This window comes from Ranitomeya imitator, chromosome 3 (genome assembly GCF_032444005.1).
Source record: "Ranitomeya imitator isolate aRanImi1 chromosome 3, aRanImi1.pri, whole genome shotgun sequence".
Classification (NCBI taxonomy): domain Eukaryota; kingdom Metazoa; phylum Chordata; class Amphibia; order Anura; family Dendrobatidae; genus Ranitomeya; species Ranitomeya imitator.
This window is the reverse complement of record NC_091284.1, coordinates 473,220,921-473,245,258: the sequence shown is the minus strand read 5'-3', so window position 1 is coordinate 473,245,258 and position 24,338 is coordinate 473,220,921. Positions and strand designations below refer to the sequence as shown.

The 24,338-nt window shown below is 46.6% G+C and overlaps 1 protein-coding gene across 1 annotated transcript in view; it reads left to right on the top strand.

The window, feature by feature from the left end:
* The window catches only part of RABEP1 (rabaptin, RAB GTPase binding effector protein 1), a 93,955-nt gene that overhangs the window by 61,396 nt on the left and 8,221 nt on the right, over positions 1 to 24,338 (top strand). Inside the window, exons 12-16 of the mRNA XM_069757488.1 lie at positions 7,606 to 7,704; positions 8,005 to 8,145; positions 18,992 to 19,181; positions 22,364 to 22,419; positions 22,714 to 22,812. Coding sequence (XP_069613589.1) covers positions 7,606 to 7,704; positions 8,005 to 8,145; positions 18,992 to 19,181; positions 22,364 to 22,419; positions 22,714 to 22,812 — 585 coding nt within the window. The remainder of the gene's footprint in view (positions 1 to 7,605; positions 7,705 to 8,004; positions 8,146 to 18,991; positions 19,182 to 22,363; positions 22,420 to 22,713; positions 22,813 to 24,338) is intronic.

Genomic DNA, 24,338 nt, shown 5'->3' with positions numbered 1-24,338 from the left:
CTCCTACAATGGGAGCCGTCGGCTAGCAGGGGCCGCAAGTATTCTCGAAAAACGTACAGGTTCTAGAAAATGGAAGTTTTCTTTTCCTGTTCTCTCCCCCATGATTTGTTGAGAACAATGCTGAATATGGATCGGATATTGCCTTGGATTGCCAGAGCTTCTGAGAAAGAGGGACTCTCTATTTATACCATCAACAAATTGACGAGCGATGCACTGGACAGAAGCCTCTAAGTAGGATGCCATACCTGGTCGGATTTTTATGGGCGACGGGTCCTTTAAAGGGCACCGATTTCCTCCCACACCTTCAACAGATGGGCACACGGAGTGTTGCCTCCATGTATCCTCTTCTGCATCCAGGCCTAATGCCAGACAACCTGCCCTGTCCACTCGGGGACCTCAACTCTGAGGATGTACAGAGGTACACATTTTTGGCGTCCAAGCACCCCCCCTTTGTATCACCACTATTTAGCGGATGATTCAAGAAAGCGGACGATTCCTCTCCACGTCCCTGTTAAGAGGATGGTGGATTGAGGGTTCCTAATTTTCTACTCTGCACGACGATGGCAAGAGACCTGCTGGTTGCAGTCCCGCATTCTGCCACTTGGCAGACTATCCGGGTAGAATTTCTTGTGGTATACCTACCAGTATTCCTGCCCGATGTATCATCAATTCAGATACCACAGACGGTCGGATAGCAAATCTAGTTCGTTCCGTCTTGTGGTTTCGGGTTCAGCGCTCTACCCTTCCTTAGCCGCCACATGGGTTGCTTGACCAATAGTCTCCTGGTCAGAGACCTTAACTACTTCGTTTTCAACAGTATAGCTGGCCAATCAAATCTTCTGAGCGGGAGACTAGCAAGGGATCGTATCTCCTCTACAGACCCAACCAGCAGTGGAAGCATTGTCCAGGACAGCCTAGATCTAAGGGATCTTGGTTCCAAAAAGGAGGGAATGAAAAGGGTCACCATTCCTGGACCTCAAACTTCTAACAACCTTTGACAAGGTCCTCCTTTTTTCGGATGGAGTTCCTCCGCTCAGCCATTACTTCAACAGAAAGAGGTGGACTTTTCTGGCATCCATCGACATTCGGGATTCTTACCCTCACATGCCTATTTCTCCCCTCTACATTAATCTCTTCGCCTTTCCATTCGAGAACAGCATTTTCAAGTCACGACCTTGCCCTCCGGCCTGGCTACCACACCAGAGTGGTCGCAAGGGTCATGACGGTTGTCATGTGCTTCTTGCACCCTAGAAGCATGGTCGTCCTGCCCTATTTGGTCGACTTTGTAGCCGCTCTTCAAGGACTACGCTGCGTCGTCCATATCACTTGCAATACCCTCTCAACTGGGCTAGCAGCTAAACTTAGACAAGTTTTTTTCCTCATTCCCAGTCCAGCAGGTCCTCTTTGAGGATGATCCTGCCCTAGAAGGATGGTTACTCTCTCTCGAGTCAAGGTCGTGGCCCTTCAACAGAGAGCTTGTGCACTTGATCACTCATTCCCTCGGTTCATTCAATTCGCTAGGAGGGTTCTGAGGAAAAAGACGACAATGGAAGCAGTTTCCTTCGCTGCGCTCGTTTTCTGCAAGTCAATCAGGCTTTCAAAGGGTAGTATCTGAGCTCCTTCCTCGTCCAGAGCCTTCTCCTGGTCCAATGGTTATTAGGGAATACCAATGCCAGTCTTCTTCTCCCGATCATTTCTCTGGAGATCTGAACGGTACGACTAATCCTACAGCAGGTCCACTGCCTGTAGGCGGGTCTTCAGTTGGATAATGCCACGGCTGTGCCACACGTTAACCATCTAGCAAGGACCCACAGTCAAGCGCCATGGCCAAGGTACCTCGCACTCTCTGATGAGCCGAGATCTATCATTCGGTGATCTCAACAGTACATATCCCTGGAGTAGAACACTGGGCGGCAGACATATTCAGCCGTCAGGGTTTCTCCTCAAGTGAGTGGGAACTTCACTCGGAAGTCTTCCATCGGATCTGCCTTCACTGGAGTACTCCAGATGTAGGTCAGATGGCGTCCAAGCTGAACGCCAATGTACTCTAGTATGGTTCGGCCTCGAGATCCAAGTCCATCGCAGGGCATGCTCTGTTCTTCCATGGTACCAATTTCTATAACCCCTCTTCCACTACGTCTGAGATCTTTTCGGAAGCAGGAAGGGCCCCAGTGATCCCGGGAGACCCGCACTGACCATGTCAGGTTTTCTCGCTTGCGGTTCTAGTATTTTTCCGTCTTATTGCGACAAAACTGGAAATATGGACTTTCTCCCAGGGAGCCTTAACCTGTAGTTCTTCCCTACCGTGTACCGTTAGATCCGTGGGACCTTAATGGTCCTGGGCATCTTACAGTGGACTCCTTTTTTGATCCGGACAGACTTTACTATCAGGGAAGGTCACTTCCCTTCTTTCTCTGCGTTCTTGTCCTCCTGATGAGTCTTCAGAACTCGACGTTCTGTTCTTTGTCTTTTTTCCTTATTACCATCAAGGCAAGGTTGCCCTCAAGCCATCCCCTTCCCTCGTTGCCAAGGTGGTATTGTATTCCCACTGTTGCAGGGGCATCGTCCTCTCATCTCTTTCGGCTCCAGTCCACAAAACGGAATGGGTTCTCCATAATCTGGAAGAAGTGAGTGCTCCGAGTGGGTACGTATCGAGGACGGCGTCCTTCCAAAGGTTGGACACTTTACTTGGGTTTCTCGATGGTAAGTAGGCTTCCTGACGGTCGCAGGAAGGGTTTAGCCGTTTCTTCGGCCATGTTAGCCTGGTGGATTCTTTTCTCCATCCAGGAGTCCTTCCGGGCTAGATGTCAGCTTATTTCCCTGTCTGAGGGCTCTAGGCACCAGACGTCGGCAAGCACGACCGCAAGCTTGCGAATTCCTCCAGTCCGCATGCATTCTTGAAGCTCTATTATTCACATACTTCCACAGATGTGAGTCTGGGCAGGCGGAATTTGCAGGCCGCGGTGGCGCACTTGTAAGCAGCGGTTAGACGGCCTAATCTGATGTTGTCCCCACCCAGGGACTGCTTTGGGACGTCCCATGGTCTGTGTCCCCCAATGAGGCGAAGGAGAAATAGGGATTTTTGTGTACTCACCGTAAAATCCTTTTCTCCGAGCCATTCATTGGGGGACACAGCTCCCACCCTGTTATTAGCTTATGCTTTGTTTTTATCTTTTGATATGTTATACTCTCATATATAATACGACATGCTATACGCTTATATGTTGCTATTGATCTCCTACTGCTTTTGCACCGAACTGGTTAGCTGGGATCCAGCAGGAGGGTGTATACTGCAGGGGAGGAGCTAACTTTCTTTGTATTACTTAGTGTCAGCCTCCTGGTGGCAGCAGCATACACCATGGTCTGTGTCCCCCAATGAATGGCTCGGAGAAAAGGATTTTACGGTGAGTACACAAAAATCCCTATTTCTCCTACGCCTCATTGGGGGACACAGGACCATGGGTGTTATGCTGCTTGCCACTAGGAGGACACTAAGTAAACACAAAGAATTAACTCCTCCTCTGCAGTATACACCCCTTGACTGGCCAGTAACGACCCAGTTCTTGCTTAGTGTCTGTAGGAGGCACTTGGGTCTGTTTTCAGACCCCAACGTTTTTATTTTCTTTTTTCTGTAAATTTTTTATTTTTTAATTATCGGAGTGAAGGGGCCGACGGATTCCTTTTCAGGGTCCGCTCTCCCCCGAACCATCAACAGGCGAGCACGGCGAGTATACCTCCCCGTACCTCTCCTGCTTCGACTGGGGCACGCCTATTCTAAGCCAGGGCTACGGTTCCTATACGGTCCCGATTTCCCTCCTGTAAGATGGCGAGCACATAGAGTATACCTCTTATGTGCATCTCTCGGGCTCCTCTGCAATTAAGCCTGAACGAGAAGAGCCCTGCAAATCTCGGGCGCCATCTTGGGACTCCACGTCTGCAGGGAAATTCAGCCGAAAACGCTACTTCCCTTTCTTCCTCCCTGGGGACGCCAGCACGGGACCGTGGGTAAGCTGCTTTACTCCATAGGGAAAAGCTTAACCCCTTCTCTGCACCCATAGCCCTGCTATCGCAGTTTATTGAAGAATAGACATACACTATGTCTCAATCTAAGGAGGCTAAAAGGGGCAATGAAAAGCACACTGTGTTCTTTACTTCATGTGCCACTTGCAATTCTGCATTGCCACGTGCCCACAATACCCCTTTGTGCCAGAACTGTGACCTGGCCTGTGCGCAGCCGCCTTCTGTCTCCACCTCCCATGTCTCCACCGACCCCCGTCGTGCCTAACCCTCCTGAGTGGGCCGTGTCCATGTCACGTTCAATGGATTCCTTGGTCAAGGCATTGGACTCTTTCCGGGGATCCTCCCTAAGCCAGAACTCCCCTCCATCGACTGCGACGGAATCTGGCGCCGGTGCGGGGCCGTCCGACCACAGGGGGCGTACTGTACTACGGGAATCTCGGGGTGCCAGAAAAAGGACCCTTCCCTCGTCTCCCATACACGCTCGAGCTTCAGCATCTGCGAGCTCATCTTCTCGCTCCCCCTCCCCCGAGGGTCGCAGCATACATGACTCAGAATACGAGTCGGAGGAATCTTTAACCCAAGATTCCTCTATCGATCAGGAGACACTTGACTCCCTTATTGAGGCAGTCAACAAAACACTAATGGTGGATGAGAAATCTGTATCCGCTCAGGAACACGTCGCGTCTTTTAAAAAGACTAAATGCGTTCAAAAGATATTTGCTAATCACCCTGAGTTTCAGGACATTGTCCAAAAACACAGGGAACACCCGGAAAAGCGATTTACGGCTCAAAAAGCCACAGAAGCTAAATATCCTTTCTCCAAGGACCTGATGAAGGAGTTGATTCTCTCTCCTTCTGTGGATCCTGCCGTATCGCAATTCGCATCCAAAACAGTCTTATCTCTGTCCGACGGTTCATCAGTCAAAAATCCTTCTGACCGTCAAATTGACTACCTGGCTTGCCCGGTCTTTGAGGCCTCAGGAGCAGCTCTCCTTCCATCTTTTGCCGCTACCTGAGTGGCTATGGCAATGGTTGCCTGGGCAGAGGTGTTAACCTCTACTGTCCACGACCGTAATCTCCCCCCAGAGGCGGCTAGACTAGCTAACCAGATAGCTCAGGCCGGAGATTTCGTAGTTAACGCTTCCATAGATGCGGCTAATTGCGCAGCGCAAGCGGCTGCAAACGCAATCTCCATCAGGAGGGCCTTGTGGCTCCGTAATTCGCGAGCAGATTCTGTTTCTAAAAAGTCACTGACTTCTTTACCTTACCAAGCTGGCCGTTTATTTGGGGAGAAACTAGACCAAATCATTTCTGACGCTACTGGAGGGAAGAGTAAATTTCTTCCCCAGCAAAAACCTGCCCGGCCTTTTCGGAATCAACAACCGTTTCGATTCCGGTCCTTTCGTAACAACTCCAGTTGGTCCTCCACTTCCCCTGGTTCGGGACAGCGGGAAAACAGAAATCCCCAGGTCTCATACAGACCTAACCGTTCCTGGAAACCCAGACCGAGACCTTCTGGCCCTAAGGCACCCGCATCCCTTAAACCTTCTACCCAATGACTCGTCGACAAGTAGGCGGACGTATTCTTTCATTCCGTCAAAATTGGCTATCGGTCTTTCACTACGAGTTGGTCAGAAAGCTAGTGTCTTCCGGATACAAAATCGAGTTTTCTTCCATCCACTCTCTGCTTCTTCCAGTCTTCTCCCCCCAAATCAAGGGCGTCACATCTTCTTCAGGCCATCGTTCCGGTCCCTCGAGACCAAAGGTTCAAGGGGTTTTACTCCAACCTATTCGTGGTCCCAAAGAAGGATGGGACTCTACGGCCCATACTGGACCTCAAACTTCTGAACAAGTTCGTACGGGTCTGACACTTCAGGATGGACTCGCTCCATTCCGTTGTCGCGTCCCTGGAAAAAGGAGAGTTCCTTGCATCCATAGACATCAAGGATGCTTATCTACACATCCCAATTTTTCCCCCTCATCAGCAGTTTCTGCGCTTCGCAGTCCAGGAAGAACACTTCCAGTTTGTGGCCTTGCCCTTCGGACTCGCCACTGCCCCCAGAGTCTTCACGAAGGTCATGGCAGCCGTCATGGCTATTCTTCACGCTCGGGGAGTGGTAGTCTTTCCGTATCTGGACGACCTATTAATCAAGGGTCCGTCCCATTCTGCCTGCGAGGAGTCTGTAAATATCACCGTGGATTCTTTCTCGCCTGGGTTGGAAAATCAACTTCGAGAAATCATCTCTAGTGCCGGCTCGGCAAATCTGCTTCCTGAGCATGATTTTGGACTCTTCCCGCGGGTTAGTCATTCTCCCTCCATAGAAGGTCTTGTCCTAACAACAGTTAGCGCGCAAGCTCTCCCGCCCAGTCCCTCACTTCATTCGCTTCACGATGCGCATTCTCGGGAAAATTGTTTCGGCGATGGAAGCCGTTCCGTTTCCGCATTTTCATCTCCGTCCCCTGCAACAGGCGCTGCTGTTAGCCTGGGACAGGAGTCCGTTCTCCCTCGACCGTCGTTTTCACCTGTCCCCACAGGTCAGGCAGACGCTCGGGTGATGGACGCTGCAGTCCTCCCTGGACCAAGAGAAGTCCTTTCTCCCAGTGGGCTGGTTAATGGTGACCACCGATGCCAGCCTTTTGGGCTGGGGTGCAGTTTTCAATCACCACAGGGTCGTTGGTCCACAAGAGAGTCGCGTCTTCCAATCAATATCTTGGAGATTCAAGCGATCACACTTGCCTTACGCAACTTTCACCACCTTCTCGCAGGCCATCCCATCAGAATCCAATCCGACAGGGAGTTAAATGTTCGTTTTTTTTTTTCTCTTTCCCCCACATTCCAAAAATTCGTGTGAAGCGCCTGAAGTATTAATGAACTTCTTGAATATGGTTTTGAGTACCTTGAGGGGTGCAGTTTTTAGAATGGTGTCATTTTAGGGTATTTTCTGTCACATAGGCCCCCAAAGTCACTTCAAAATGTATTTTGTAAATTTTGTTGGAAAAATGAGAAATTGCTGATCAACTTTTAACCCTTATAACGTCCTTACAAAAGAAAAATTTGTTTAAAAAATTCTGCTGACGTAAAGTAGAAATGTGGGAAATCTTATTTATTAACAATTTTGTTTGACACATTTATCTGATTTAAGGATATGAGAATGAACATTTTGAAAATTTGCAAACTTTTCCAAATTTTTGACAAATTTCTGCTATGATGAAGTACAATGTGTCGGGAAAATTTTTTCTCAGAATTGGTGGGATTCGTTGACGCGTTCCTGAATTGTTAACTCATAAAGTGACAGTGGTCAGAATTGTAAAAATTGGCCTGGTCATTAACATGCAAACAACTTTGGGATGTTAAGTGACTATATTCTGTGAGTTGACCCCTCCACTAATCCTTAATTGAATGACACCTGTATGGCTGGGAATACCCATCTAAAGTATTACGATTCTGCTAAAGTTTTCGTGTAGCTGCACAGTGTACTAGATCTGATCTGAGCAGATGTTGTATGTCCCCAAGTTGTAATAGACACAGCTTTCTTCCTATTTGGCTGCCTGTTGATTGTAATGGTTTTGCCTATCTTTTTTTAGATATCAACAATTACACAGAAAGTTCAGGATTCAGAAACTCTGCTTACAGATTTACAACATGCGTTCTCTATGGCAAAGAGAAGTGTTCAAGAGCAAATGGTAATGCTATTGAATAAGCTGGAAAGTGACAGTGCAGTATTAATATATAATATGTATGTATATATGTGTATATATGTATATATGTGTGTATATATCCTGTACTTGTGTGTGCCTTGTTTTACACATGTTTATTGTACTTGTCTATATTTGCCCCATTCACATGTAAAGCGCCATGGAATAAATGGCGCTATAAAAATAAATAATATAAAGAAATATAAATATATATTATATATATATATAGAGAGAGATGTATGTATATGTATTTATTTATACTGTGAATTAAAATTCTTTCATTTTCAGGCAGTTCTTATGCAGTCACGAGAGCAGGTCTCTGAAGAGTTGACCAGGTTACAGAAGGACAATGAGAGTCTTCAAGGAAAACATGGTCTGCATGTGTCACTCCAGCAAGCAGAAAACTTCATCCTTCCAGATACCATTCAGGTATTTTTAGTTCATGTCTGTCCTGCCACATGAAATTATTTATAAACAGCTGATATTATAAAATTACGAAAAGAGTAATACTGTACCAATCCTCTGCTGCTTCCATGCTGATGCTTGGTCTGCTGCTGCTCTCTGTTCATCTGACTCCAGCAATCATGAGACTACTGCTTCAAGTCACTGGTGACCATGCTGGCACATCACTGCAACACCCGTTATGCCGCAGCTAGCACACACTACAATGTGCCGTTGCTGGAGCCTGATGAATAGAGACTGGCAGGGAACCATGGAAACCTCCGCACAGGAGCAGGAAATGTAAGGATGAAGTGTCCACCTTCAAGCAATATTTTACAGTTCAGTACTGATGTATAGTGATGAGCAAGCGTGCTCGGATAAGGTGATATCCAATCATACTCGTGTGCTAACTGAGTGTTTTTTTTCGTGCTCAAAAAATATGTTCAAGTCCCCGCGGCTGCATGTCTCGTGGCTGCAACACATGCAGAGATTGCTTGTTTGTTTTATAACAAATTGTAGAGTCCATTTTCCCTTTGTGAAAATAAGAATTCTAGTGCTAAAATAGGTTAGTGGAAAAAAAATTGTTTTTTTTTGTTTTTTTTAATTTCCTTAACAAATAATACAATATAATTTGTGAAACAACTGTGATGTCAAAGTGTTCACTGCACTCCTAGATCAATTCATTGAGGGGTGTAGTTTGTAAAATGGGTTCATTTTTTTTTCTGGGGGAGGGTGGGTGGAATCTGCTATTCTGGCATCTTGGGGGTTATGTTAATGTGACATGGCACCTACAAACCATTCCAACAAAATCTGCACCCCAATATCGCTCTTTTTCCTACTCCGTTTTTCTGTGCGCCCAAATTGTAGTTTTTCACCACACATGTGGCATGCCATACTCTGGTTCAGTTTTTTTCCTATTACCCTCGTGAAAATTAAAAGTTTGGCACTAGAGCAACATTTTAGTAGGAATAATGCAAGTTCTTTTACGAGCAAATGTTTTAATGCTTTTTGAACAGTGACGTAAAGATCGGGAGGATGGCCGCCAAAGAAAGCACATTCTTCGGCTGGATTTGTGTATGGGGATGCGTGTGCTGCGACACAGAGACCCGGCCGGGTCTGCGCTCTGCAATACACACCGCCGTGCCAATCAGAGGCCGGCAGCTGACATCGGCGAGCCAGTCACAGGCTGTGCATGGCAGTGACATCATGCACTGCCCGTTGTTTGCACGCATAAGTCAGCTGCCTGCTTCAGGAGAGCGGTAGCGGAGGGAGATACATGAATCTGAATGGGGGATATATACCAGGATCGGGGACATATATACCAGGCTTGGCCCGGATGGGGACATGTGTACCCTGATGGGCTCAAGGTGGGGGAGACGTGTAGGTGTACTAGGATGAGCCCAAGATGGGAGACCTTTACCAGGATGGACCCAAAATGGGAGTCCTACTGTATATACCATATATACCAGAATGGATGACCAGTATAAGGGACAGATATATCAGGATTAGCCCAGAATGGAGGACATTGCTACATAATGGAGGGGCAGCATGTTTTTCCTTATAGGATTTAGAAAGCTGCGAGGTCCCCTACATCTGACCAATATGTAGGAGGGGGTGAGGCCCAGGTCCAAGTCCAAATTTTGCGTTGGGGTCCATCAGACTCTTGTTTTGCCACTGTTTTTGAGGTACTTCTGGGTTCTAGATGCACGCTACAATCTTGATGAATTCCACATGGGTTGTAGTTTCTGAAATGTGGTCAATTTTGTGGGGGTGGTTTCAGCTTTTTTCGCACCTCTGGGTCTCTGCAAATGCTACTTAGCACTAACAATCCAATAAAGCTAAAATTGTGCTCCAAAAGTCAAGTGGCACTCCCCCTTAGAGCCTTGTCATGTGCCCAAACAGTAGTTTGCAACTTCATATTGGGTAGCTGCGTCACAAAAAAACAGTCTTATGTTTGTCACCGGAACAGGAAGAAGCATTTCAAGGTTATTACCACATAATGTGACATATGTCAGATTTTTCTGGTCAGTACAATTTTTTTCTCCACTGTTTCAGGCTTTGCACCTTTTTAAAATTCTTAATTGTATCTTGCTTTTTATATTTAAAGGTAATCTGTCTGTAACTCTATCCCTATGAAAGCAGAGGTAGTGCAGGACGGTGTAAAACAATATGAAAAATACCTATCCTTGCACAATATGCTGCACATTGTTTCAGAAATTTGGCTTTATTTGACACTCAAATTAGATTAGCAAGTGCACCTACTTTTTTTTTCTCCCCACTGGCACCAGCTTTTCTCATTGTTTGACAGTAAAGAGTAGTGATGGGCGAACAGTAAAGTTTGGGGTTCATACCGAACACCTAGTGTCCGTGCAAAAACCCCCGAACATGGACTTCTCCAGGAAGTTACTGTTCAGGTCTGGAAGCCCAAACATCATCCGTTTCCCACTCTGTCGTCTGACATTGCGAGAAACACCGGCAGCTCTGATTGGCTGTAAAAAGGTTTCTGCCAATCACAGGTGTCGGCTGATGATAGTACTACTCTCATCATCCTACACCTGCTCTCACTGTTAGGAGCGAGAGCAAGCGAAGTTGATGAGAGTATTCATCAGCCGGCGCCTGGGCAATAAATACATTTTTTTAAAAAAACTCACGTGTGTTCTCTTCTATACTTGTTAACCAGCGCAGGCAAAACAGACATCTTCGGGTTGCAACCCCTTGCTGTCAGCTTTTGTATTGGCTGGTTATAAAAAATAAAGGGGTCCCCATGCCATATTTTCTAATTTTATTGAAATAATTTATTTTAATAAAACGGTGTGGGGTCTCCCCATTTTTGACAGCCAACCAAGCTAAAGCAGGCAGCTGGGGGCTGGTAATGTCAGACTGTGAAGGGGCCATGGACATTTGCTCTCACCAGCCTAAAAATAGCCACCCTAGAAAAGGTGCATCTATTAGTTTTGTCCAGCTCTTCCGACTTGCTGGTGCGGTGGCAAGTGGGTAATACATTTGAGGTTGATGTCAGCTGTTTTATGGCCTCTGACATCAACTCCAGAAGTTAGTAATGGATGCCCCTATTACTAATCCCATAATCATATTGTAAAAAATATCCAGCCAGAATAAAATCGTTTAATTGAATGAGGACACAGACCCCACGTAACCTTTATGGCTATTGTCCCATTCCCAGAATATTAACATCGGCCCACTGTTGTCGGCTTTCCCTCTGCTGCCATTTTTTTTAATTTTTATTAACAAGTACAATAAAATACACACTCACGGTAACCTTAGTTCATAGCATCCAGGTGTTCCAGCAGCTTGAAACTCCAGTCACCTTAAAATGTCCCTCAAAGTTTCTCATGAAGTTTCCAAGCTTTGCAGCTGCCAGGGGACCCGGTGGCTGTGAACTCTGGTAACCTGAGCATTTTAATGTCAGCTGACATCAAGCCCTCAGGTTAGCAATTTGGAGAGCCGTCTATACGACACCCCCATTACTACTAACCCCATAGTAAGATTGTAATAAAGACACATAAAGTCCTTTATTTGAAATAAAATGCACCACAATCTTACTATGGGGTTTAGTAATTTAGTTTTCTCTATCGCCTTTCATTGGGGGACACAGGAACCATGGGGTGTATGCTGCTGCCACTAGGAGGCTGACACTATGCAAATAAAAAAAGTTAGCTCCTCCTCTGCAGTGTACACCCTACCGACAGGAAGTAGGATATTCAGTTTAGCTTAGTGTCAGTAGGAGGTGGACACGGGTCTTTCATTAGACCCTTATCTACCTCAATGTGCGTTGTTTCCTTTCAGGTTTTTCCGGAGGGATACACGGTGAACAGTCACACCTGTAGTCCCACTATGCGGACTATGAGTACGGCGTGTACTGCCACCCCGTATCCTCATAGATCCCTCTCCAGGACCAAGATCCTAGCACACAAGCGTGCTCAGAAGTCCGAGTCCCCTCCTCCGGAACAAGAGAGTGATATAGGACAGTGGTAAAGTGTGCAGGCTAGCAAACAGAGAGCTGTGAGTTCGAACCCCAGCAATGAAAGTTAATTTTAAGCAACGCAGATCGATCAAGATTACGGCAGCAGGCCTTACCACCCTCCTGCCTAAGGGTCTATTTCTCGCCGGAGGTCCATACCATCTAGTCGGACAGCTTCCTCCGGATTTCGTCTGCCGTAAGTAGCTCTGCACCGCAGACTGACACTCCGCTATGTCTGTCCTGCAGCAACCCGATTGTTCCCACCGCCCAGGATCCCCCAGCCGATGCGCCCCAGAGTGATACCCATCCCAGGCTGGGCCTCCTCTCTATCTCAATCGGTGGCCAATTTAACATGGGTGTCTCAAACCCTGGTTTCCGTGCTGGGTCGGTTACCCCTGCAGACCCCCGCAGTAGCCACCGGGTCGCAGGAAGCTCCGTCCAAGCCCTCCAAGGCTAGCTGCAAAAGATCCAGACAGGAACGCCGGTCTGAGTCCTCTTCTCGCTCCATCTCGCCACTCGGTCCTCCTCTGCGGTCGGCGTCCTCCCGATCCTCCTCCGCTGAGTCAGGCGAGGATTTCTCTGATGCGCCTTCGGAGGATAATTTGGGGCCGGATTCGAACCAAATCGCTAACATGAGGGATATGGTTCAAAGCCTCATTGGAGCGACCAATCAGACCTGTGGCATCGAAGATTCCTCTACGAAACCCGCAGATCAGGCGGTTTCGTTTAGACGGTCTAAACTACCTCCCAAGGTATTTGCTCCTCATCCTGAATTCGAGGAGCTTCTGGCCAGAGAGCGAATTCGACCAGACGTTCTCAAAGAGACAAGCGTCTTGGAGTCTCGTATCTCTTTCCTCCGGATCTCATTGCCAACCGGAATGAGAGGCGTTAGAGAACGACCTCTCCCCCTGAGGATCCGTCGGCTGCTAGACTTGCCGCCAACACAGTCCTTACGCTGTCCGGTGGGTGGCTCTGAAAGATTCCATCGATAGGATCATGGAATCCTTCGTGAAGTCGGCTTTCGAAACTGCCGCATCATCCCAATGCCCGGCTTTGGCTTCCACTTGGATTTCGAAGTCTGTATCTGAGGGGCTAAACAACTCCGTTGGGGCATTCAAGCTGGAGCTCCGTCAGGCAAGCTGGCGGAACTTGCCACCCAGATTACTCATGCCGGGGAATAATTTGTTCCCGGGACGTCGCGTCTTCTGCCGCACAGGTGCCCAGTAATGTCGTTGCCAGCTGTCGCACTGTTTGGCTCAAGAGTCATCGAAGAAATCCCTCACTAGCCTGCCTTTTCAAGGTTCATGTCCTTTCGGTTCCAAGCTGGACCAAATTATTAAGGATGCCACTGGTGGCACCAGTCCCCTTCTCCAGACCTCACCTACTTCCCCTTAGGCGGCTACTTTGGTCTTTTCGACCTTTTTCGTAGTTTTGCGGCATCAGATTCTTCTTCGCAACGGCAGAGGCCACAGGCACGTTAAGAGAAGAAGGTATTCTTCGGCTCACTCTTTCCTGGCGTGCCCGCTACTCCTAAGGTGGATTCTCCAGGTCCAGGACTGGAAGTTCCACCTAGGCATGACCCACGACTAGACCCCAGCCCGTTTCTCAGACTGGGCAACCGTCTCCTGTTCCTCAGGGACGTCTGGGTCTCCTCAGCAGAGGTCGCATGGGCCAGGGCACTTGTTCCCTCTAGACACAAAATCTTCATTTCACGGTCCTGGGATCGTTTTCTTCAAATCCCAACCTACAAGAGACCCCGCTCTAGTCCCGGGTTTTCTTTACTGCCATTGTTTCCCTCCTTAAATCCGGAGTAATCGTTCCCGTCCCAGAACAGGAACGGTTCACAGGCTTCTCTTCGAATTTTTTTGTACTGACAGAGAACGACAAGGTTCGTCCCAGTCCGGATCTCAATTTGCTGAACAAGAAGTTTCGTCGGAGACACTTCAGGACGATATTCCCTCGTTCAGTAATCGCTTCCATGGAGGCTCAGGAATTTCGGTTTCAGGCTCCCGAAAGTCTATCCATCTTTCCCGACATTCTAACCGTTGCGGGTGGCTCGTCAACAGGAAGAAGTTCCGTCTTGTTCAGCGCCTCGTATCTCCGGGCATGTTCTTCGACACTTGTCAGACCAGAGTCTTCCTTCCCGAAGACAAGATATCCCTCCTTTGTCAGGAAGTTCGCTTGCTCCAGGGTTCTCGGCTCCCCTCCTTTCCGATGGGCCTTAAAGGCCCTAAGGAGGTTGGTTGCAACATCGGAAGCAATTTTCCCTTCGCCCGTTTCATTCAAGACTTCTTCAGCAGGCTATTCTATCACAGGGGACAGGTCTGTCTTCTCCCTTCATCGTCCGATCCGGTTTTCTCCCGGGTCAAATGGTTCCTCGACTGGTGGCCGAGGTCACTTCTCTTATCCCAGAGTAGATCCTTCTCAGCATATCCTTCCTTCCAGTTCCCTGGCAGGTGGTGACGACGGACGCCAGCCCGCTCGGCGGTGGCGCGGGGCTTTGTCTCCTGTTCTTTCAGGGTTGTTGGTCGGCGCAGGAGTCCTCTTTGCCGATCAATGTTCTCGAGTTCCGGATCATCTTTCTGTCTTACCTTCACTAGGTAAGGATTCTCAGCAGCCTGCCAATTCGAACCCAGACAGACAATGACACAGCAGTGGCATACGTCTACCACCAGGGGTGGACTCGGCGTTCTGTGGCCTCGGCCGAGATTCCAGGATCCTCCTTTGGACAGAGGCAACGGTCCTGGTGAGCTCCGCAGTGCATGTCCCCGGCGTGGACATTTAGGCCGCCGACTTCCTCGGCTTTGAGGGCCTCGCGGCAGGGGAATGGTACTTCAGGAGGTTTCCTGTCGGTTTGCTCTTCGATGGGGGACTCCAGAGGTGGACCTCATGGCGTCCCGATTGAACAGGAGGTCCCTCGGGTCGGCCCAGGGTCCCGTGATCCTCTCACAGTGGTGTTGACATTTTGGCCATTCCTTGGTCGCAGTTCCTGCTCCCCTATCGGTTCCCACCCCTTCCCTTGCTTTCCAAGCTGTCGAAAAAGATCAAGGCGGGATGGGTGCCGGTCATTCTGATCGTCCCGGATTGGCCCAGGAGGTCTTGGTTTGCAGACATCGTCAATCTTCTCGCGGACACCCCTGGTGCCTTCCAAACAGACCCGATCTGCTGTCTCAGGGTCCGATCTGCCACCCGAATTATCGGTCGCTCAGTTTAACGGCGTGGCTGTGGACTCCACTGTTTTAAGAGCGTCCGGCCTTTCGGTCCGGATGAGTCACACTATAATCCAGGCTAGGAAGCCTTCGTCTTCTTTCAGGATCTACTATTGTACCTGAAAGGCTTACTTTCGTTGATGCGAGTCCAACCGCTTTTCACCTATGTCCTTTTTCCCTGCCTTCCATTTGGTTTTCCTTCAGGCAGGACTGGATTCGGGCTTCGCTCTCAGTTCCCAAAAGGGCCAGGTTCCTGCGCTCTTCTTCCCTTTAAGAAGACTTTATCTCCTCAGCCACAGGTTAAGACCTTCCTTCAAGGAGTAGTCCACGCTGTCCCTCCGTTCAGGGCCTCTGTGGATTCATGGGATTTAAAGGTTGTGTTGGTTGTTCTTAGGGGTTCACCCCTTTAAGCCTCTCAGGGAGTTTTCCCTGTCAGTTCTATCTCGGAAGGTGGCTTCTCTCAGGTCCATCTCTTCGATCCGCCGCGTTTTTGAGTTGACGGCCATTTCCTGCCGACTTCCTTTCTTGATTTTCCACCAGGATAAAATGGTCCCAGGCCTCCGCCTTCCTTCCTTTCTCGAGGTGGTTTTCATCTTTCCACCTCAACGAGGACTTCGTTCTACCTTCCTTTTGTCCAGCTCCGACTCATCCTCTGGAGCGATCGTTGAACGGGCAGGACCTCGTCAGGGCAGTGAGGATCTCCCTGGCTAGCATGGCCGCTTTCCGAAAGATGGATTCTCTTTTCGCCATCCCTGATGGCGTGCGTAGAGGCCTGCCGGCTTCCAAGGCGACGATTGCTCGCTCGATCAGAACGGCAATTTTGGAAGCTTACCGGGTCAAGCATCCTCCTGAGATGAAGGCTCACTCTACCCGGGCAGTCGGCGCTTCCAGTGCGGTACGTCACAGGGCTTTCGCCGACGGCTTTGCAAAGCGGCAACCTGGTCTTCCATCCACACGTTTCGCCGAACTACGGCGGACTCCAGCCTGGGCAGAAGGATCCTGCAGGCGGCAGTGGTGAGTCTTCGGACCTGATGGAAGTCTGTTTTTCCCACCCTAGGGACTGCTTTGGGACGTCCCATGGTTCCTGTGTCCCCCAATGAAAGGCGATAGAGAAAACAGGATTTTTGGTTGCTTACCGTAAAATCTGTTTCTCGGAGCCTTCATTGGGGGACACAGCACCCTCCCAAGTTGAACAGCTCTGTTTACTGTCTACGTTTGGGTTCTATGAACACTCTGAGTGTTTGAAGCTGTTAATCTGTGAAGCGCCGTGGATTTTGTTGGCGCTATATAAAGTTTATTATTATTATATTATTATTCTTTCTCTTTTACACGTTGCTTCTCCTACTGCTTTCTCACTAACTGAATATCCTACTTCCTGTCGGTAGGGTGTACACTGCAGAGGAGGAGCTAACTTTTTTATTTGCATAGTGTCAGCCTCCTAGTGGCAGCAGCATACACCCCATGGTTCCTGTGTCCCCCAATGAAGGCTCCGAGAAACAGATTTTACGGTAAGCAACCAAAAATCCTGTTTTCTCATAGTCGCCTCTCCATTACTAACCGACATTACAAAGCTAACATCAACCCCCCAAATATTACCCCACTTGACTCCGCACCAGGGCAAGTGGGAAGAGCCGTTTAAATCTAATCTAATAGATGCCCTTTTTCTTGGGTGGCTGCGTGCTGCTATTTTTGGGCTGGTCGTGGGGTGCCAATATCCATGGCCCCTTACCAGTCTGAGAATACCAACCCACAGCTGTCTGTTTTAGCTTGGCTGTCAAAAATGGGGGGGGGGGAAGGGACCCTATGCTATTTTTTATTACTTATTTAAATAATTAAAAAAAAAAAAAAAGAGCGTTGTGGGGACCGCTCTATTTTAGATAACCAACCAAGATAACTATAACAGCTGAGTGCTGCAGCTGTCAGGTGGTCAAAATTAGAAGGGACCTCATTTCATTTTTTAAATGTACCGTATATACTCGAGTATAAGCCGACCCAAGTATAAGCCGACACAAGTATAAGCCGACCCCCCTAATTTTGCCACAAAAAACTGGGAAAACTTATTGACTCGAGTATAAGCCTAGGGTGGAAAATGCAGCAGCTACAGGTGAATTTCAAAAATAAAAATAGATGCTCCATACCATTCATTATGGCCCCATAGATGCTCCACATAAAGCTGTGCCACATATAATGCTCTGCACCGTTCATTATGGCCCCATAGATGCTCCACATAAAGCTGTGCCACATATAATGCTCTGCACCGTTCATTATGGCCCCATAGATGCCCCACATAAATCCGTGCAATATATAATGCTGCTGCTGCAGCAATAAAAAAATAAAACGACATACTCACCTCTCTTGCTTGCAGCTCCTCAGTGTCCCGTCTCGGCGTCTCTCCGCACTGACTGTTCAGGCAGAGGGCGGCGCGCACACTAGTACGTCATCGCGCCCTCTGACCTGAACAGTCACTGCAAGGGGACGCGAAGACTGAGCGGCGCCCGGCGGGTGGAACGCGGACAGGTAAATATGACATACTTACCTGCTCCCGGCGTCCCTGGCTCCTTCCCCCGGACAGCTGGTCTCCGGGTGCTGCAGCCTCTTCCTCTGTCAGCGGTCATCGTTACCGCTCATTAGAGAAATGAATATGCGGCTCCACCTCTATGGGAGTAGAGTCCATATTCATAACTTTAATAAGCGGTACCATGTGACCGCTGAACAGGGGAAGAGCTGCGGCACCAAAGACCGTGGGACGGGCAGGGGGAGCGCCGGGACTAGGTGAGTATGCGACACGCTCTCTCCCCCTCACCCGCCGACCGTGACTCGAGTATAAGCCGAGAGGGGCACTTTCAGCCCAAAAATTTGGGCTGAAAATCTCAGCTTATACTCGAGTATATACGGTATTTATTTATTGCACAGGTTTATCAGTGAAAGCACGTGTAGGATGATGAGAGTACCCTAATCGGCCAACGGCTGTGACCGGCGGTAACCTTTTGACAATGTGGGAAATACTCGATATTCGGGCCCCCCATTCATTTGAATCGGTTTTGAGTTTGGGTACCGCTCTGGTACCCGAACCAAACTTTTTTTTAAATGTTCGGCCACGGGTTCGCCCATCGCTAGTAAAGAGTAGAGGTGACTTAATATAGCAGTGCCTCGGTTTTCACTGTCAATTAAGATGTGTGGAAAGGAGCCGTAGACTGTAGTTTCACTACTGTGCTTGAAATGCATGTCTTTCATGATTTTTCACACTGCCCTACCTGATATTACCTGCCTATTCTTTTGCAGGGGTAGTGTTACTGTCCGATAGGTTCCCTTTAAATATTGATATAATTTATTGTGTAATTTTTTTGGAGGCCACTCTAGAAATGATGTTTCAGGGGAGCAGATCTACAATACTATTTCCTTGTTATCCATGCACTTCTAGCCTTCCTAAAGTTGCATGTTTTTAGTGGAATCATCCAATGTTTATGGGCTGGTTCCGATTTTAAAGAAAGTACTGTCATCTTTCTCTCCACTCCTCTGAAATACCGTGGGAATATTATGTTTATGCTCCTGCCTGTTTAACACAATGAAATGTATCTCTATGACATTATAGGCAAAATTTTTCAATATACTGTTGTAGGCTAAGGCTTTCTTTTCTTTTTCTCAGGAACTGCATGAGTTAGTTTTGAAATACCGTGAAGACATTATTAGTGTCCGTACAGCCTCAGACCACCTTGAAGAAAAGCTGAAAGCAGAAATTCTCTTCTTGAAAGAGCAAATTCAAGCAGAACAGTGTCAGAAGGAAAACATAGAAGAAACACTTCAGATTGAAATCGAGAATTGTAAAGAGGAAATAGGTAACTTCTCATTGCACTTATCCAGGACGGAATGTCTTTGAAATAGTGATGGCAGAATACGGTTATAGAACACATTTGCTCTTTATTTTACTTTCATGTTGCGCATACAAATTTGTGAAAAATAAGACTATACACTAAAGGGCCTAATAAAACAAAGATTGTCTAAATGTTGATGAAACATTTTCATCCATTTTAATACTTTGGATAAAACACACAGTTAATCTGAAAGAATAGAGCATGAAACTGATTTTTTGCATCATTTTTGCCATTTATAAGCACATTTAACCCCTATCTGACCTCGGACGGGATAGTACGTCCGAGGTCAGATCCCCTGCTTTGATGCAAAGCTCCGCGGTGAGCCCGCACCAAAGCCGGGACATGTCGGCTGTTTTGAACAGCTGACATGTGCCCGTAATAGGCGCGGGCAGAATCGCGATCTGCCCGCACCCATTAACTAGTTAAATGCCGCTGTCAAACGCAGACAGCGGCATTTAACTACCGCATCCGGCCGGGCGGCCGGAAATGACGTCATCGCCGACCCCCGTCACATGATCGGGGGTCGGCGATGCTTGTGAATGGTAACCATAGAGGTCCTTGAGACCTCTATGGTTACTGATCGCCGGTGGCTGTGAGCGCCACCCTGTGGTCGGCGCTCACAGCACACCTCCATTTCTGCTACATAGCAGCGAACAGCAGATCGCTGCTATGTAGCAGAGGCGATCGTGCTGTGCCTGCTTCTAGCCTCCCATGGAGGCTATTGAAGCATGGCAAAAGTGAAAAAAAAAAAGTTGAAAAAAATGTTAAAAAAATAAAAAAAATATAAAAGTTTAAATCACCCCCCTTTCGCCCCAATCAAAATAAATCAATTAAAAAAAATATAAAATCTACGCATATTTGGTATCGCCGCGCTCAGAATCGCCCGATCTATCAACTAAAAAAAAGCATTAACCTGATCGCTAAACAGCGTAGCGGGAAAAAAATTCAAAACGCCAGAATTACGTTTTTTTGGTCGCCGCGACATTGCATTAAAATGCAATAACGGGCGATCAAAAGAACGTATCTGCACCAAAATGCTATCATTAAAAACGTCATCTCGGCACGCAAAAAATAAGCCCTCAACCGACCCCAGATCACGAAAAATGGAGACGCTACGGGTATCGGAAAATGGCGCAATTTTTTTTTTTTTTTATAGCAAAGTTTGGAATTTTTTTTCACCATTTAGATAAAAAATAACCTAGTCATGTTAGGTGTCTATGAACTCGTACTGACCTGGAGAATCATAATGGCAGGTCAGTTTTAGCATTTAGTGAACCTAGCAAAAAAGCCAAACAAAAAACAAGTGTGGGATTGCACTTTTTTTGCAATTTCACCGCACTTGGAATTTTTTTCCTGTTTTCTAGTACACGACATGCTAAAACCAATGATGTCGTTCAAAAGTACAACTCGTCCCGCAAAAAATAAGCCCTCACATGGCCAAATTAATGGAAAAATAAAAAAGTTATCGCTCTGGGAAGGAGGGGAGTGAAAAACGAACACGGAAAAACGAAAAATCCCAAGGTCATGAAGGGGTTAAAGGGCTCTTGTACAAAATAATTAAAACGCAAAAGACTGTATATCCTAGAAGTCACTGCACCCCCATCCATTGCTGATCTAGATGAGAATAGTGTAGGAGGCATTACACATCTTTATTGTGCATTTGTAAGTTATACAGATTTCCAGTCTCTGGATTGGGGACTGTACCTCCAGCAAACTACATAAACCAATAGTACAATCTTTACAATGTATCTTTTTAAAGAAATGTTAATCTTTTTCCTCTAATCACTGTATCAGCTAGTCTCTATCCAAAAGCTGGGAGATAGATCAATGCAAAGGGAGAAAGTGCTGAATAATGAGACTAATCATGTTATGGCAAGATATAGTCTTATTCCTCTTGTGTACATACGTGACAGCTTAAACTGAATAGTTTCTTGAAAGTATAGACCCCCATTAAACAAGCATGTTTTTATGGATGGACAGCAAGCAGAGATCTTAAAACTGGATTGTGAATTGAGATCATAAATTTATTTTCATATAATGGATTCCTTTAATTTTTCACTGTGCATATCACTTTTCCAGTGGGCGGTTTTGTCAGTAATTTACAGCTTTTATTGTGTAAATGTGCGTAGGGAGACAGACAGCGGTCAGTCACTGATGGGGCCAAATATCCCAGGAGTAGAGGTATAAATTGTAAAATCACAGGCTATGCTTAATATTTTCTTACAGACCCATGCATAAAGCTGCTCCTCTCTCCCTGCTCTATCACATGATTACTACATTTTCATGATGAAGGGTTCCCTTTTAAACGGATTGTGCTCCTCGTGCCCCAAAAATATATGTACATTTTTTTGTCGACACTTCAGCATGCCATGAAATATCCAATCCCTCTGCTCAATTGCAGAATAGAAAAAAATTCCAAGATGTCAAAATTAATTACTGAATTTTGACTATTATTGTAACTTGTGATTTATGAGAATGTGGTTGTTTTTGTTTTAGATAAAAATGCTCTTTAAATCTTACAAGCACGTTTGCAACCGTAGTTTATTGTGCCTAGTGTAGTTTTTAATTATGCTTTATTCTATTTGTTATTCTTTATTTATGCTATTTGTTCTTGTTGATCCTTTATGTTCTTTTCTTTTCTTCTTTACCTATCACTGAAAGACATCTTAGAAGGTATGAGATATTTGTTTCTTCGGTCCCATGTTCATTCACTAAACTATCTCTGGTAGGCTCAAATTAGCTGCAGACAAGTCCTGAAGAGCAAGAAATCTAGTCCTCTTTGTATATGACAACATGTATGCAATTTCCATACTTGAGGTCACATGCTGACTAGAATCTCCTCCACTTCTCCATGTTTTAGCACAGGAGATTCTAGTCACATAGAGTAATGGAAGAATTTTCTTTAGTCTGGACATGAACAACCCCTAAAAATTTAGGGTTGGAGTAAGTTCATATTCACAAGCCTCATTGTGTACCTTTAACATTCCTGAAAATAGATGTCCAATATATGACAGTATGTATGGTTATCATTGCGATTTATTCATTTAGTTTTTGTGCCATCACTGTGTGGTTTCATATGCAGACACATTCTTGCTGGATTTATTCTTCTTCAATGTTAAGATAATTTGCTTCTCTTTTTTTTATAGCATCAATATCAAGTTTAAAAGTGGAGCTGGACAGGATAAAAGTGGAAAAGGAGCAGGTATGGGCCTAAATCTATGTTCTTATTGAGGATTTTCACATGTAGACTTTTTTTTAAATAGCATTTCTTTATTAATGCATGTTTGTCAGGATTAAAGCCAAATACATTGCTTGATTTACCTTACCCGGATCCGAGGCAAATGCACAGTCAAAAGCTGCATTCACGGTCTGTTAGCTGACTGGTTGCTACATGGTGCCAAGTGATCTCTTGAGGCAGGTCAATTATAAGGTCTGGTGTACAATAGTATCATAGTATGATTAGTTGGCGTTCTTTTTTTCTTTTTTTTTCCTACAGCTGGAATCTACCTTGCAGCAAAAAACAAAAGAACTTCAGGATATTCAAGAACTGAAAATCTCTTTAGAAGAGCAGCTTAGAAAGGAGACCTCAGGCAAGGTAAATGTTAAGACATTTCTTGTATTAAGAATTCTAGATTATAATAGATTTGTTTGAGGATTTCCAAACTGTTGACTTGGAAAATACGCTGTTGCTGCTGATACACGTCAACGATGGCTGTTGGCCAACGCTCAGCCGTCACTGGTCTCCTGACCTCCTAAGAAATATTCATGGTTGGATCAGCTGTGACATGTGGGTATCTCTAGGGAAACTCCACCCAACCCTGGTTAATGGCTCACCAAATGTGGGTAGAGTTGTGGCCAGCCACTCCCTAAACCTAAAGGATCCTTGAAGCAAATTTACTGATAAATATTTATGTGCTTGATTCCCATGCACTCAAAAATCCCAAAGGAACTGTGGTACACACTTATTTAGCAGTGTTTGTGTTAGAGAATTGCCAACGTTAGTGTGCACCAAGTTAAACACTTTTTACATTTTTTGCCAAATGATAATTGAAAGATGCATATTTTAGAGAGATTTCTTAAGATAAGTCAGAAAACAGCATACATTGTATCACAAACCTTCTCATAGCAGGATTTAATTCTCATTTTCAGACTAAAATACTTATGTATTCATTAGTATGTGTCAATAATAAATTTGAAGCAAACCACTCCAAATACCTTATTTGTTAGGCTGGCGTATGAAACACCAGTCTTAAAGGGAACCTGTCAGGTGATGCATGCTGCCCAAACCATGGGTAAAGGAAGAGGCTTGCCAGTCACTGTCAGCCGGGCGAGTCCATGGGGACCCCGCCTGTACGACTAGTCACCCGCACACCTCAGTCTCAGGTGCCTATTAGAAGTATATCTTTCTCTGAAACACCACAGTGTTTTAGAGGCAAACATACATGACTGTGATCATACAGCCAGTGCCTTATACATGCTTCCCAAACCACGGTTTGTACAGCATGTGTTACCTGACATGTTCCCTTAACGACCGCCGATATGTCTTTTAACGGCGGCAGTTAAGGGTACTTAAACCACAGCGCCGTTAATTAATGGCGCTGTGGAAAAAGTGAATAGCGCCCCCCAGAGTCCGATTTTCTCTGGGGTCTCGGTTGCCGGGGGTAGCCGAGACCCCAGAGAACATGATTCGGGGGGGGGTTTTTCCGACCCCCGAGTTGCAATCGCCGGTAATTAACCGTTTACCGGCAGTCGCAAAAAAAACAAACAAAAAAAAACGCGATTTCCCATGTAATTTTTCTGTCCTCCGATGTGATCGCACGTCAAAGGACAAAGAAATGGGGTCCCCGATAGCCCCCCGATACTCACCTGTCTCCCCCGGTGCTTCTCGTGGCTCCCAGTGGGCGCCACCATCTTTTTCCGGCCAAAAATTGGTAGGCGCATGCGCAGTGCACCCGCCGGCCGGCACCCGGAAGATCTTTGGGGTCTCGGCTGCCTGGGGGAACATGACCCCTGTTTTGCGATCGCCGGTAATTAACTGTTTACCGGTGGTCGCAAAAAAAAAAAAAGCGATGTGTTATTCTCTGTCTTCTGATTTGATCGCACATCAGAGGACAGAGAAAT